Raw genomic sequence first — 15,413 nt, 5'->3', positions numbered from 1 at the left:
TGTTCGAGATTTTTTGGTACAAAAATGTCAGCTATTGGTTTACAAAAAAAAAAAAAAAAATACAAAATGTATCCCGATGTCTCAATACAAATCATAAGTACGCACAAATATAGGGCAGCATAATCAGCGTTGAAAAGGATTAATCTCGACTTTTTCTTCCTTTGTCTGTCTTTCCTGAATCTGCTTCAAAGCGAATTAAACTCACGAAATGCAATTGAATATGCAAATATACATTGCGAGGAGAATTTCAACAGCAATATCATACAAATCAATATCCACCTTGGGTTAATATTGCAACCATCAATTCAATACGACTTTCTTTTACCAAATTGGTGAAAATTATCTATGCAACCTAATTCGAAAACTGAACAGCATATTTACAATGCCATAAAAAATCACGGACATGTTACTTTTTATCATTCCTCTTCACTCTTTCACTCCCTCTCCACGTCGACTGCCGACACTAATTTGCGTGCTACGAATATCGGTAAGAGTCAGTTAGGTAGAGTCGATAGTGCAGAAAACTCGCACGTTTCAGTGTTAATTTCACTTTTCACATTTCCCACCATCCAAGCATTCTGATTAGTTTGCAAGGTTTAATCAACCAATCAGAATGTTTGGATGGTGGAAAATGTGAAAAGTAAAACTACATAATCGACCCATTGGTGTAACATCCGACTGTAATGTTCGTATATTTTATTCTTTACTACCATCACTGAACACCAACGAATCTATTTCGAAGTGTGTTGAACCTGTTGAAAGCTGGTCATCAAAATTTTCCCAGGAGTAACAATCTGGATGGATTTCGAACATACCGAAACCAGAGAGCCGAAACTAGCTCCCAGTGCTGTCAACAATCTACCTCTGTCCTAGGGAATTTTTAGCGCTGCCAGATAATTTCGGAACGCAGCCCAAGTATACCGTGCGATTCCCGCGTTAATTTGAAATGGTCCGATTAATCTCGAATTTCGAAATTTTTTCAACTCTTTCTTGCTTATATTTCGATATGTAATTCTAGAAAATACAGCTGTATCTGTGAAAAATGTTTTACAACCAGAGTTAATGGAAATTTAGAAATTAACCGTCCGAAAATGATTCGAATACATGATAACCTACTCCGATGTCCTTTCACAAACGCAAATAATATAATTTACTCGGTTCTATTGTTCAACTACATAATTCACAAATCCTACAGGCCATACTAACGACAGCGCAGTCTGCCTGTGAGGCCCCGAATTATTTACCTCGGCCGCCAAGTTTAGACATGGCATATGCCTGATATGAATTGTGTCCGTGCGCACCATCGCACACACTATCGGCGCTTTCACGTTGCTGAAAAAACAACTGTATGCATAGTAAACGCCTACATAGATAGAGAGAGGGAAGGACGAAGTGAATAGTGTGTCTCGAGGTCGCGTGGGTGTCGGTTGATCGCGATAATTTCGTAACGTAATCTCGAGGAGAAAATGCTGTGGCGATGATCGAGTAGACGAGTGTATTTTTGTGTCAGTCCGTATGGTACCTCGCGGTGAATAAGAGTTTTAAAATCTAATAAATATATTACAAATAAATCACCGCTGGATGAACGTAGGGACAACAATCCTCCGCGCGATATAATCGCCCTGGTTCATCTCGGCTGGCCCGCTGCGTCTGCTGTCGTTCACCAACCGCGGGCATCTAGTACCAGGAAAATGGCGGAGGGGTTGACAACGTCGGCGACGACGTCTTCTCGAGAGAAGAAAAAAAACAACACAACGGGCAGCAACAACGTTTTGCGAAACAACAGTTGGAGCCACGGTGATGACAGCGGGGATGACAGCGACTTGCTGAACGGGAATGAAAATGATCAGCCGAGGTTGGATCGAATTCTATTATTTTCCCCACTTTCTTTTGTTTCGTGAAAACGACCGCGCGACAAAGAAAACAAAAACAAAAGACGTTGGTGTTTCTGTTTCGTTCCTAATTTCAGTACAGACGAAAACCGCCAATTTTATCGTTCTTGAAATATGGAACGTTAATTTACGTGGAGAAACTACGAACAATATAACCGTCGAGCTATTCGCGATAGAACAAAGAGAATGACAAGCTTGAAGTTAGTAACCTTATCGTAACGAAACATTGGGAAAAAATAATTTTTTTATTTTTACAATGATTTTGACGCAACTAAGATTGCAGAATATGAGTGCGTGTTTTCTGTTATTATATGAATTTCAAACAGTTCCAAAATTGCGAGATAAAACTTTCACCTCGGCATGAATCATTGCAATAACGTTACTAACTTCAACATGATTGAGAATGAGATTCAAATATGCTTCTCCGGTATAACGATTGCCTTATATTCTTTAATTTTCTTCATTGCCCCCCAAAACTTTGATAGTTCAGACAAACGAATTTTGTGTTCATATTTCATTGCTTAAAATGTCACGATATTGGATTATTTTTATCAAAACTACATCTTTTATGTTGTATAGTTTTGTTTAAAAGCGATCAAAGAGAAATAATGAAAGAGTTATTTCAATTTTGTCAATAAGAAATGTCTCACTTTGTTGTATAATTTCATGAGGATTTCTTTTTGCAGGGCCATGCAATCGAGTCCGCGACCGAGTCACCGCTTCTATAGTTCGATGACTGCGGCGGAGAATATAATGCGACGCAAGCTGAGATTCTTCTTCATGAATCCTATAGAGAAGTGGCATGCCAAGCGTAGGATACCGTACAAATTTATTATCCAAGTGATCAAACTAATACTGGTCACGGTACAGCTATGCCTTTTCGCTCACAACAATTACATGCACGTCAATTACACATGGGATAACCGAATTGCATTTTCACACCTGTTTCTAAAGGGATGGGACAACACTCAGGAGGTGTGTGAAAATTAAAATCAGGAGAATTGGTACGAGTCGATGCAATGCCAGAGCCATTTTTATCAAACTGAGACTGTCCTTACAGTTTTTATAATTGGCGGTAATCAAGGATTAGATCATTGCTATGTGATTATCACCGATTAACGATAAGGAAAATAGAAACCCCCAATATTCGTTTACAACACTATTTTTATTTTCATTTTATTAAATTCGCAACTATGACCGACTGTGTATTTGCGCTGTTCATTTAAGTCAACTCGTACTGATCCCTTACAATAGAATTACTAAAAAATCAATGCAAATAAAACTCATCTGCACGATTCTTTTTTCCAGGTTGCCGCCTATCCGCCGGCAATTGGCCCACTTGCGCTGTACAGACAAGATGAATTTTTTCAGACGATAGATTACGCCTTGAAAGGTTACAACAACCTAAGCAACGCGATAGGCCCTTATTCTTATGTAGCTGAAGATAACTCGATAGTACCAGTTCAACTGTGTCTTCACCGTTACAAAGTGGGAAAGATATTTGGCTTCAACGAGAGCTACGTCTTCAACAGCGAAATCGTAGAGAAATGCTTCAATGTGACACACAATCTATCCAAAAGTTTTGAGTCCCGTAAATTTTTCCAAGAAAAACAAGAGCCCATCGATTTCCCTGCGTTAGTGAGGGCGTATTTGAAGTTTGCCATTAAAACTGTCAACTTCAAAGCAGCTGGAGCAATTACACCGCCTGATTGCTATCTGTTCAACATTACGATTGATTTTGACAATCGAGATCACGATGGGCAAATGCTTTTGTCTTTGGACGCGGATCCGATAAGACTGCGTTGCAAGGAAGATGCAACTTACATAATGGATAATGAGATTGAAATGAAGCTGGGAACACTTCTGAATATGCTGGTAATCATTGTTTGCACGATATCGCTGATTCTCTGTTCGAGAGCAATATGCAAAGCACAGCTACTCAAGTATGAGACTGTAAGTTTCTTCCAAAACACGTATGGCAAAAAGCTGAGTGTTGAAGGCAGGCTTGAGTTCCTCAATTTATGGTACATCATGATAATCATCAACGATCTATTGATCATAATGGGATCCGCTATCAAGGAGCAAATTGAGAGAACACACTACGGAGGCGATCAGTGGAATACCTGCAGTGTTTTTCTCGGCACCGGTAATCTTTTGGTGTGGTTCGGAGTCCTAAGGTATTTGGGATTCTTTAAAACGTACAACGTCGTTATACTGACGTTGAAAAAGGCTGCACCCAAAGTAGCCAGGTTTTTAATTTGTGCAATATTGATATACGCTGGTTTCACTTTCTGCGGCTGGCTAATCCTTGGCCCGTATCACCTGAAGTTCCGCTCTTTAGCTACGACGTCGGAATGCCTCTTTGCCCTGATAAACGGTGACGATATGTTTGCAACATTTTCAATAATGTCGTTCAAATCGCCCATGCTCTGGTGGTACTCAAGGATATACCTATACACGTTTATTTCACTCTACATTTACGTGGTTCTAAGTCTTTTCATATCCGTGATAATGGATGCTTACGACACGATAAAACTCTACTATCGCGACGGTTTCCCAAAGAGCGATTTGCAATCCTTTGTCGCCATTTGTACAGACGAGGCGTCGAGCGGTGCATACATGTCAGAGAACGAAGAATCTGAGAATATCACAGAATTGTTCGACAGATTTTTTTGTTGTCGTAAGAAACCGTATTCCAGTTTTGACGAATCGAGCACAGGCAGCAGTTCTGCCAAGTCAGAAACAGTTTGCAACACAGCTATCTGTATATAGTAAATTAATAAATTTTCAAAGATTGTGCAGAAAATACGGATCGTTGCCAGAAACTAAATTCTAGCAATCACGGTATTCGAAATTAACAGACGACTTTTACTTCAACTCTAAACATACTCCGCAGATTTTGCTCATGATATATTATCGCATTTACCAATGCACTGTACGTAGATAATAGTTAGTAACAATTGGTACAGTGGACGGGTGCTATATCAATGTTATACATTTATTATCATACCAAATTATTACCAACGATTTGATGTGTATACAGCATACGTTATAATTGTATACACTAAACAGATTTATGTATACGTTTTTTATTCTGTAGTTTGTTATTGAAAGCTTTTTACAGTTTATAATTCGCGTTGCTCAAGTTTCCGTTTACTTAACAATCCCCAATATCGATAACAATCATTGAATAGAATGTTCGCCGAATCAAATCGCACAATTGATTCCACTTGTTATGGTTGCTACCATTTATTATTATGGATTAACAAACAAGTGCCTCGCTCACTTTGTGTACAATTTGTAAAGAATAAATCAGTGGCTGTATTTGTATTTTAAGACTTGTATATAAATTAATCTACTTAGTTGGAGACGGAAAGCATTCTCTTCATTTTGTATTTCGATACGAAATCAAGAAAAGATATCTTTGCAAAGTATTCGTTTTAAGCGTGTAAATAATATAACTGATATTGTAGCATTAAAATTTCAGAAACTAAAAAGGGTATAAAAGTCTGTATAATTTATAAATAAATAAATAAAAACGCCTAGCTATAACAAACGCACGATTAATTCATAGCTGGCTAAGTTGTGATACTGATGATCGTGTTTTGCAAAGGCAAAAGAATGGATTCAAAACTAGTTCGCCCTAGCTAAAAATGTAGATTGCTTGAAAAAAACTCAAACCGTTAATCTAACATTGTACACCCTATACTATACTATATTTGCTATAAATATATCAATATATATCATATGTAAGTAGAGCAATGTCAACTATTGTCAATGACGGTAAAAATAATTCATTAAACATACACTGAAGAGGAAAACTTCCAGCGAAATTACCTTCAGAATGAAATTACTTTATAAAAAAATACACCAACTTCGAAAAAGTTGCTTCTTCACTAATTGCTTGAGTTAAACAATGAAATTTTAAATTCATGCGATTTCTTGTATAAACCCTATTAACAACTTTTTACTAGCTAATAGTTTGTAACTATTAATATTTCACAAGATGCATCTAAGGTGATTCATTTTTTCAATCGTAAATTTGTTTTTTTTTTTTTTTTATATCAAAAGTCTTATTCTAAAATAGTACTTGAGATATTGATACTTCATTGCGCATCTAAAGAAATTAATAACCACTCCCAGTGCGATTAATTGGTGATCGTTCAATTTCACAAATAGCCACGAATCTTCAGACCTAATCCCAAATATATTATAATCAAGTAATTATGCGATACGCCTATTTTAATTTTTATTCCCTCCAGAATTCGTTTATGAACGCTTTATGCATTAGCTTGAATCGGTATTTAATTAACCATTAATCTAATAACGCCAATCAATTGCGCAGTTAATTCACTTTTCCAATACCCGCAGCAGTTTAGATAATACTTAATATTGCTGATTGTAATTATTTTGCCACGTTATTATACACATGTACCCAAGCAGCTAGTTGGCATTCATGAATTGTGAAGATAAAAACCAAACTGTAGGAATGTTTATCTTCATCATATACATATATACTTACACGCAAGTGATAAACTCATGACAATAATAATTATATCACCGTTATGGTTATTATTATCTAATATCTTTATTTGCATTGTTTGCTGACTTCTAAGTTCTCAATAATTCAGCATTTTCACCAGCATTCGTTCAGCAACAGTGACGTGAAAATCTTGGAAATCAGAAAAATTCTGTCTTCCTATTACGAAATGACGGTCACGATAGCCGTTGTCTGATTTTCAGGGTATTTATATTGTTGTCAATTTTTATGGACAAATGTTCCCACCCTGCTTCCACTTTTTTTTTTTTTTTTTTTTGCTAATAAAGCAGTTCGTATCATGTCAGATAAGGCAAAAACCATATATGTTTAAATATAAACACCATAAATGTGCCAAAGAAATTGTTTTCTATTACGTTACCCATGTATTTGTAAAGTTATTACTGAATTAAAAAGTGTGCGTGAATTATACTGATTGAAATCTCATTTATCACCTTCTCCCTCTTATTACATAATTTCAATTAGCAAGAAGATAAGAGATAAATCAACTGTAACGATTCGAATCCTTTGTTTTAAATTTGAATCCAGTCCACGATGCTGATGAAATTTGAAAATCGAAACAGCTGTAAGTTTGTTATTTTTCAATCTTCATTAAGGAGCCAACAAAATCTACAGAAAAATCCACATGTTGTCTCGATCAATTTCAGTGATGATTGAACAAAAATTGCATTCTTATGCACCCAAATTAGATATCTTCAATCAACAAACTTGGCGAAAAAGAAAATAACAAGTATGTCAAAAATGTCCATCAATCTACCTATAGTTAGAAATCGGGTCATTGTACAGATTATTAAACAACCTAGTATTACTGAAAAATTTCATGAATTTGCATCAGCCGAAAACACTGTAAAATGGGATAACTTTTTGAAAATTGTGCCAAATTCGTTTCACGTTCAAATTTCCCGGGCAAAAGAAAATCCTATTTTTTGCGGAGGTTTGACGCATGCGCAATAAAATACGATGGCGTCAATTTGGGGGTTAAAAATTCGCGATCTATAGTGTCAAACGAGCATTAACAACGCGGCTGTCAAATTAAAGCAGAAGCAAATTGACAGCGTAACATCACCGTTGACCGTGATTTTAACAGAATGAAACCGGGCTACTGATATAAAATAACTTTTTTGAAAATTGTGCCAAATTCGTTTCACATTCAAATTTCCCGGGCAAAAGAAAATCCTATTATTGGCGGAGGTTTGACGCATGCGCAATAAAATACGATGGCGTCAATTTGGGGGTTAAAAATTCGCGATCTGTAGTGTCAAACGAGCATTGTTTACAACGCGGCTGTCAAATTAAAGTAGAAACAAAAAAACAGCGTAACATCACCGTTGAGTGTGATTTTGACAGAACGAAATGAAGCAAGCCCGCCCGATATTCGAAACTGATAATTAAGTCTGGGAAAAATATCGGAGATTATTTTAAACACGTGCAGCGACGATTACCTCGTTGTGTTTTTTGTTGGTTTGTTTTAATCGCGAGTTTTTTTAACTAGAAAATCCGCAATAATGCCGACAGCCCGTTCGAACAAAGGCGATCCGGAGATCCGTTTGAACAAAGCCGATACGGAAATCCGTTTTTCACAAAGAGAAGCATCGACGAGTGAGCAGAGCATATCCAGCATTGTGTCAAGCATTTCGATATCACAGGATGAAAACTTCCGGGTTCTCAAACATGCCGAGAATAGCCTCAAAGTTATGGATTCTTACTTCCAGAAGCAACAGCTCACCGATGTCACTTTGGTGGCAGGTAAGCCTGATGATCAGGCAAAGGAGATAACGCTCTTTATGTTGTTTTTTTTTCAGGCTGTATGTTTCAGCACTTCGCTTCTATCACAATACGAATGACGAATAAGTGTTAAAAAGCACACGTGAAAAACTCTGACCTATTGTTGAAAATTAAAGAAAGAACTACACGTTCATTCAGCAACAGTGATGCAGGAAACCTTGAAAAGAAGAAAAAATTGTATCTAATCTATTTCAAGAAACTACTTTCTGAATGACGGAGAAGCGAAAAAAAATCATCCAGAAAATTCATTACACAAAGGAAATTTCAAATTTAGTTTCAAATATAAGCTAAACTAAAAGTTTTTCATATCTTTACATCAATTGTAAAGATAGATAAAAAATATAAACACAGAATAACCAGAAAAATCATCTTGTAAGGAGACTTGCAAACTCAACTGTCTCATGGTTTCATTTCACAATGTTAAATAGACAATTGCAGCCTACAACATAAACTATGCCAAAGTATAAACCAATGGAATAAAAACAAAAACATTAATAACGGTTTCCTCAATATCTGTCCGATAAAAGTTCATTACGATACAAATTTTAAATGCATCTTCACGATTTAGAGGACATCAGAAAAAAATTATGTAACAAATTGTATAGGAAAACGTACCAAATACATTGTTCCATGGAAACTTTCAATATTTGTCTTTGTAATATTTCCAGGCAACAGACGAATTCCTGCGCATCGTCTTGTTCTGAGCGCTGGCTCAGAATATTTTGCAGCAATGTTTACAAGCACCCTGAGAGAATCGGCACAGCATGAAATCGAGCTGATGGGAGTTGATGGAGATGCGCTCTTGGCACTCGTCCAGTACTGTTATACCGGTAATGAAAATTTAATTTGTATACGAGCGGAGTAAGGTCAAAAAGACTTGAACAGAGTTAATCTTAGAATCGTTGAGCCAGTAATCTAAAAATGGTACAATTTCCTCATAAGTTTCCCAATGTTGCAAGTTTATCAAAGATATTAATTGAATTTTATTTATTTCTAACAGGATGCATAGAACTGCGAGAAGATAGCGTCGAAACACTACTCGGAACTGCATGTCTGCTACAATTGAATCCGGTGGTGAAAGCCTGCTGTCACTTTTTAATAAAACAACTTCACCCAAGTAATTGTCTCGGTATAAGAATGTTCGCCGATACTCAAGGCTGCGCGCATTTATTAAGCGTCGCGCACGCCTACACGACAGAACATTTCATGGAAGTAATAAGCAATCAAGAATTTTTATCCCTATCCGGTAACGAAGTCGCTAAACTTTTGGAATCCGAGGATGTAAACGTTCCGTCGGAGGAAACGATTTTTCACGTACGATTAAAAAATACAAATACACTTTTATCTACATAATTTAAAAGTCCTTTACCTTTAATAAAAATATTTCCTTTTTTTTTTCTTTCAGGCTCTAATGACATGGTTGCAACATGATCCTGATAATCGGTGCAAGGATGCAAGCAAGTTACTAAGCTACGTTAAACTGCCGCTACTATCGCCTGCTGTAAGTTCAAATAAATTGATATTGCCCGCCCTTCAAATTTGAATGAGAAACTTTGAATTACTTCTGTCGTTTGCAATGCCAATAAATTTTTGGTGTTTAGTAAACGGTCTAATCCGTACCATACAAAACTCTCTTCCACTTTTATTGTATTTAACTGTGGAAGCTACCGATCACTGATGGATGATTTCTTCGGAATTTTAAGTCACTGCATTTAAAGAGGCTATCAACACAAGTCGAGACGCACCGTTCATTAAAAAATTGCCTCTTTCAAAATCACATGCATCTTATATCGTCCTTTACGCATCGCCTAGAACTCACTACTTACAGTAATCTCCTTTAATTATACCCTCAGTTCATAACCGACAACATTGAAAGCAACGAAGTATTCAGAGACCAAAGAGCTGCTCAAGATTTAGTCATGGAAGCTTTGAAGTACCATCTACTACCTGAACGCAGACCCTTGTTGCAATCCGGTCGTACCAGACCTCGAAAAGCGACTGTAGGTTTATTGCTGGCCGTAGGAGGAATGGACGCTAACAAAGGTATCAATACCCGTATCGATAATTGTTGCAAAAATGATTTTACATCGACTTAATCCAATTTCTCTATGTATATCAAGGTGCTACATCTATTGATGCATTCTCACTGAGAGACAACGCGTGGAAAAACTTGGCAAACATGAGCGGAAGACGTTTGCAATTTGGTGCTGCAGTTGTTGAAAAAAAATTACTAGTCGTCGGAGGAAGGGATGGTCTCAAAACTTTGAACACCGTTGAGTGTTTCGACTTTTCTAGTTTAATTTGGAACACTTTGCCACCAATGAATACGCATCGACATGGATTAGGTATGACATACCGACTTTTTGCCAACTGGCTTCAAAGGAACGGCAAAGAGAAATTTGCAACGAATACTGAAACAATTTATATGAATAACTCTAGAGTTCTCTCAGAAATCATTTTCAATATAGATTGAGAAGAAATTTTGTTCTAAGAAAAATTATCCGACAATAACGAATGACAACTATTTCTTCCTGATCAAGGAGTCGCGGTATTAGAAGGACCTTTGTATGCTGTCGGAGGACACGATGGTTGGAGTTTTCTAAATACAGTAGAAAGGTGGGATCCGGCAGCGCGCCAATGGAGTTACATTGCCCCCATGTCGACGCAACGATCGACGGTTGGCGTAGCAGTGCTGAATAACAAGTGAGTGAAGTTAATCGACTCTTCTCGCGATTGTTAATTCTGATTTCCCAACGAAATGTGAATCATGATCGTCATTCCTACTGTTTTGTACCTTTCAGGCTATACGCTGTAGGTGGCAGAGATGGTAGCTCGTGTTTAAGAACAGTGGAATGCTACGATCCCCATACAAATAAATGGACACCATGCGCTCCAATGTCAAAACGCCGAGGAGGAGTTGGCGTAGGTGTTGTTAACGGTTATCTTTACGCTTTAGGAGGACACGACGCACCTGCAAGCAACCCCAGTGCGAGTCGATTCGACTGCGTTGAGAGGTGAAAATAAATCAGAAGTTATGAGCAATTGTTTATTAACTGCAAAGACCACTTTTTGCATTTATCCCGACCAGCGCCACTATTCGGCAAGTTCAAAAGCTTTTAAAAAAAGTAAAACTGTATTGTCAAATAGGTACGATCCTAAAACCGACACGTGGACGATGGTGGCAGCAATGAGCGTAGCCAGAGACGCAGTTGGCGTTTGTGTACTCGGCGACAGGCTTTTAGCTGTCGGTGGATACGATGGTCAACAATATCTTACTCTGGTTGAAGCTTACGATCCTCATCTAAACGAATGGCAAGAGGTAAATGTATGGTCCTTTTTCTTTCTCTCTACATGTTACACTTCATTCAGCTTATTTCATACATGGGGGAATGGATTCTGACATGGCCAACTTTTTTGACAAGTCAGCTACGTTAACAAGGCAGATTCAGGGTGGAGTGCCACGGTCGGGCCAGCTGCTTCAGGCTGAACTGCATTGCCGACGTAGCTGTCTTGTCGAAAAAGTTAGACACCTCAGAATCCATTTTCCCCACATATAAACTATTCGTTGCAGTCATTCTGAGAAATATGTCAAATTCGCAATAATTATATTACCGATATGATTGATTTTTAGGTTTCACCATTAAAAATGGGCAGAGCAGGACCCTGTGTTGTTGTCAAAAATCTAATTGGAAAAACTTAAAAAATGTTCAATGTGAGAAGAGGTCAAATGGTATGCTTTATACGGGAAGATAGTAAAATTAGTATAATTTCAAATCAGTATTCAAAACATCACTCAATTATAGAACTGATACGATCTGACGCAGCTGTAAATTAAAATTAATTTATGAATCTGATAAAATACGTTTGGTGATAGAAATGAATCGATAATTAGAGATGTCTTATCGATTTGAATATGCACTGTATTCACGTTGAAGAAATTGTATCATATGCGTGATAAAACACACAATACGCTAAAATATCATGAAGTGAAAGAATTTCGGAGATTTGACGCTATTATATTTGGTAACTTTCAAAAGCCTGATAAGCACCAATAAAATTGAATCCTGCGTCAATTTTTCAGTGTTCAAAAAGCGCTGTGTTATAATTTGGTAGCTGTAATGGCAATTTTCGCTAATGTAGTTTTTAAATGATTAATAGTAACGAAGTCTGGATGATAATCATGTGTAAAAGATAATTCAGAATCCCGATTACCCTGTTTTCTTAGATCTTTTCAAATATCGAAATTATTCTGAGCTGAGTATTAATGCCAGTTTTAAGATTTTTCTAAACATATTTCCGTATTTTTGTAATTCCAGATATTATCACATAGAGTATTTTAAACTAGAGACTGCTTCTAAAGAGGATCAGTTCTGCGTATTATGATAGTTGCTAGTCTATTTGAATTATAAGGAAGAACTGAGCGATTTTTCTCGGTAGGATACTGTTAAGGTAAATCATTACAAGTTTAGTTCATAGACAATAAGAAATTACATCACTTCAATCTCTAAACAGTTAATTATTTCCTTACGATTAACAATCCTAGGTGTAAAGGAAAATTAGAAATTTCTTGTTTGCTATAAATTTTCTCAAAGTATTCTAAACAAAGCTATTTTATTTATGAATTGTTCAATCAAATAACGAAAAGGTATCTAGTACTGAAACTGTAACCTTTTGAAAATATGCATTCACCCACACGTGTCACAAGAGCTTCAGCTCTGTTTTTCAATAATGGAATAATTGAAAAATAGTTGTAAGATTTATTGATGTTATAACGATTTATTGTACTGTGAGTTTTTTTAAAAACATTTCAAGAGCTTTTCTCTTGTTTTTATACTTTTCATACTTTACTTTTAAATCATGACAATTTTTTATTGAGTTTAGTCAATTACTTTACGCATACTTGCGTTAGAAAGAAACTGAAATAAGTAAATGAGTTGCTATTTACAATCAATGATCGATAATAATTTAATCCCTACGAAGACTAAAGATATCGAATCATTAATTGGCTTTACTGCCTGCCAACTCAGTATTCTATTGATGAAGTTTATAAAAATTTTAGAATAATTTCAAATATGTGTGCATGTGTGCGTACACAGCGGCCAAAAAAACATTCCTGTTCGTTATTATCCTTGTAGTCGATTGTATAGAAACAATTTGTATCGATTAAGAAGGCCTCCTCTGTGTATATGCATAATATATGGAAGATGTATGTAAGATGTGTTTGAAATAACAGTGGATTTTTAATAAAACGTTTTTTCATTCATCTCTGGGAACGCTGTTTTTATTTCTACCTCATTCACATGATAACTATATTCCTGTCATTGCCGAGAATTCCCCGATATTTCCATTATCGCAAAAAAATAAATAAAACAAACCCCTCCCAAAGATTCGAGCAATTACCTTGTTATTCGTTGGATGTGAAACGCTACATACGTAGAATACTTGCATTTCTCTTCGTACAGGAAATTCTAACTCAACTTGTAGAAATATTTGACAGATCTCTCTGCTGAATAACAAAAAGTGTTTGCGATCTAACAAGATGGAAAATTTCATTGAGGTATCGCTTGGACTCATAAGCCATTCATAAAAAATTAAAGACTTTTATAATCAAGTCGACGAATCTCTTTGTGATACTTACTAACATCTGCACGACACTTTCGTGTTGAGAGTAAAAACTGGGAAGTTATCGTGTCGCCGCATACACGTTTATAATTCGAACCTAACTCGACTGTGTTTTACTTTACTCACGCGTATATCGCATACGAAACGCGGTTGCCAAGCAACGCGGTTAGAGAGAGAGAGAAGATCTGTGCTTACTTAGGCCAGATTTTCACGGGCAGCAAAATGCTTCGGCAGACAGATTTCGCCGTTTCGTAGAAATATTGAAAAAATGAACGTCGATTTCAAAAAAGTAACATCGTCAACGACCTCCAGTTGGGTTTAACAAAGAAAATTAAAGTTTCGAGTATGGTTATGCTATTGTTGTCAATATAAAGAGTGAAATGAAGATTCTTACCTTATATTAAGTCGTCAATTCCAGGGCTCTCTGTAGCAATAGCAGTGAACGTAACTAGTTCCGTAATATTGTCATTCTTCACTTCTTGCAATAAACAAAACACCATCACCTTCAACACTGTTACCCGAATTTTTTTTTTGTTATTGTTTTATACGGAAGCGAAAAACGAAAGATCGCAACATTAAAAATTTACACTTGGAAGTTTTCCATTGCAACTTACGTGCCTGACGAATTCACTCTACGATCTTACAATGTCCTTGAATCCAAAATCCAATGCAAGGTGAACATGCGTAGCACGAAGCACGTTCAGATTCGATGATATTGTAATATCATCAGTATTAAACTCCGCACACATTTCACACGTTTATTTCGTTTCAGAAAATTAAAAATTACACCAAACAATCGACACGTCATAAATATGAAATAACAAATTCTATAATCTCGATTATTAACATCGGTATTTTTCGATTTGTCACTGTTTTGGAGCACACCTGTTATCTTTAAATCAATTTCAATGCCAAAATGAAACAAGGTTTGATTATAAATATCCGAATAACTCGACACACCGTAATTATTACGATTTAAATAATGCGACGTTCCATCACATGGCTCCCCGCGCGCTTGCCATACGCGAATAACGCTTGTTCCGACCTGTAATCGGGTTGCACACACTCGGGCATGCGCAATATTAGAAAACATCAGACGTGAACTTGAAACGTGGTTTACCTTGCCGTATTGGCCCCATGGACAAAGAATATAAGATGTAATGCTTCTACGTAGCCATCTCTAAGAACAAATTGACGTATATTGGAATCAATACGGGTCGATTATGACAAGAATAAACGTACTATATTATTATATAGCGAACGGTACAATACGACAAAGCGAAGTTAGCGTAGAGAAAAATTCTGTTTGCTGCCTCTGCTTTCGCGCCGTAGAGATACCCGCTCTAGGTTGCGTTGCGCTATCTGGTGTCTCAACTACAGAACTACGACACCAACTTCAAGGTGGACAGTCGCCATCTTTTTTTTTTTTGGCAGCAGGCCACTTTTTAGCGGAAAATTTGAACGATCTAGTGGCGAATAGTTCGTACATCACATTAGTAAGTCAACGGTAAGTTTCTAAGATTGATAACTAAATGCTGTGACATATGGAGGGTTAA

General features: G+C 36.7%; 3 protein-coding genes across 5 annotated transcripts in view; 2 read left to right on the top strand and 1 right to left on the bottom strand.

Moving 5' to 3' along the window:
- Nucleotides 1-15,084, bottom strand: part of LOC124223730 (hemolymph lipopolysaccharide-binding protein-like) — a 187,612-nt gene extending 172,528 nt beyond the window's left edge. Inside the window, exon 1 of the transcript XR_011177560.1 lies at nucleotides 14,252-15,084. The gene's annotated coding sequence lies outside the window, so the exon portion shown is untranslated. The remainder of the gene's footprint in view (nucleotides 1-14,251) is intronic.
- Nucleotides 1,306-6,122, top strand: LOC124223368 (mucolipin-3). The gene is made up of 3 exons (XM_046635234.2): nucleotides 1,306-1,855; nucleotides 2,579-2,867; nucleotides 3,201-6,122. Exons 1-3 carry the CDS (start codon nucleotides 1,692-1,694, stop codon nucleotides 4,662-4,664), a joined length of 1,917 nt encoding a protein of 638 aa, XP_046491190.1. The 5' UTR covers nucleotides 1,306-1,691; the 3' UTR covers nucleotides 4,665-6,122.
- Nucleotides 7,693-13,499, top strand: LOC124223370 (kelch-like protein 5). 3 transcript variants are annotated; one of them, XM_046635237.2, is made up of 11 exons: nucleotides 8,057-8,196; nucleotides 8,253-8,696; nucleotides 8,904-9,065; nucleotides 9,236-9,549; nucleotides 9,641-9,736; nucleotides 10,089-10,278; nucleotides 10,356-10,580; nucleotides 10,776-10,938; nucleotides 11,037-11,249; nucleotides 11,383-11,560; nucleotides 11,867-13,499. In XM_046635237.2, exons 3-11 carry the CDS (start codon nucleotides 8,966-8,968, stop codon nucleotides 11,933-11,935), a joined length of 1,548 nt encoding a protein of 515 aa, XP_046491193.1. In that variant the 5' UTR covers nucleotides 8,057-8,196; nucleotides 8,253-8,696; nucleotides 8,904-8,965; the 3' UTR covers nucleotides 11,936-13,499. The 3 variants fall into 3 exon arrangements, with proteins under 3 accessions (XP_046491192.1, XP_046491191.1, XP_046491193.1); XM_046635236.2 differs by lacking the exon at nucleotides 8,253-8,696 and having other exon boundaries at nucleotides 7,693-8,196; nucleotides 11,383-11,554; XM_046635235.2 differs by lacking the exon at nucleotides 8,253-8,696 and having other exon boundaries at nucleotides 7,693-8,196.
- Nucleotides 15,085-15,413: the final 329 nt, after the last annotated feature.

The sequence above is a fragment of the Neodiprion pinetum genome, chromosome 7, assembly GCF_021155775.2.
Source record: "Neodiprion pinetum isolate iyNeoPine1 chromosome 7, iyNeoPine1.2, whole genome shotgun sequence".
NCBI classification, from domain to species: domain Eukaryota; kingdom Metazoa; phylum Arthropoda; class Insecta; order Hymenoptera; family Diprionidae; genus Neodiprion; species Neodiprion pinetum.
Note: the sequence above shows the minus strand (reverse complement) of the source record. Positions and strands in the feature narration are given on the sequence as shown.

Coding starts and splice junctions, on each gene's coding strand:
- LOC124223368 (XM_046635234.2), top strand. CDS start 1,692: ATGGCGGAGGGGTTGACAACGTCGGCGACGACGTCTTCTCGAGAGAAG. Junction 1,856..2,578: donor AATGAAAATGATCAGCCGAG/GTTGGATCGAAT, acceptor TTCTTTTTGCAG/GGCCATGCAATCGAGTCCGC. Junction 2,868..3,200: donor GATGGGACAACACTCAGGAG/GTGTGTGAAAAT, acceptor TCTTTTTTCCAG/GTTGCCGCCTATCCGCCGGC.
- LOC124223370 (XM_046635235.2), top strand. CDS start 7,956: ATGCCGACAGCCCGTTCGAACAAAGGCGATCCGGAGATCCGTTTGAAC. Junction 9,066..9,235: donor CGTCCAGTACTGTTATACCG/GTAATGAAAATT, acceptor TATTTCTAACAG/GATGCATAGAACTGCGAGAA. Junction 11,561..11,866: donor ACGAATGGCAAGAGGTAAAT/GTATGGTCCTTT, acceptor ATTGATTTTTAG/GTTTCACCATTAAAAATGGG.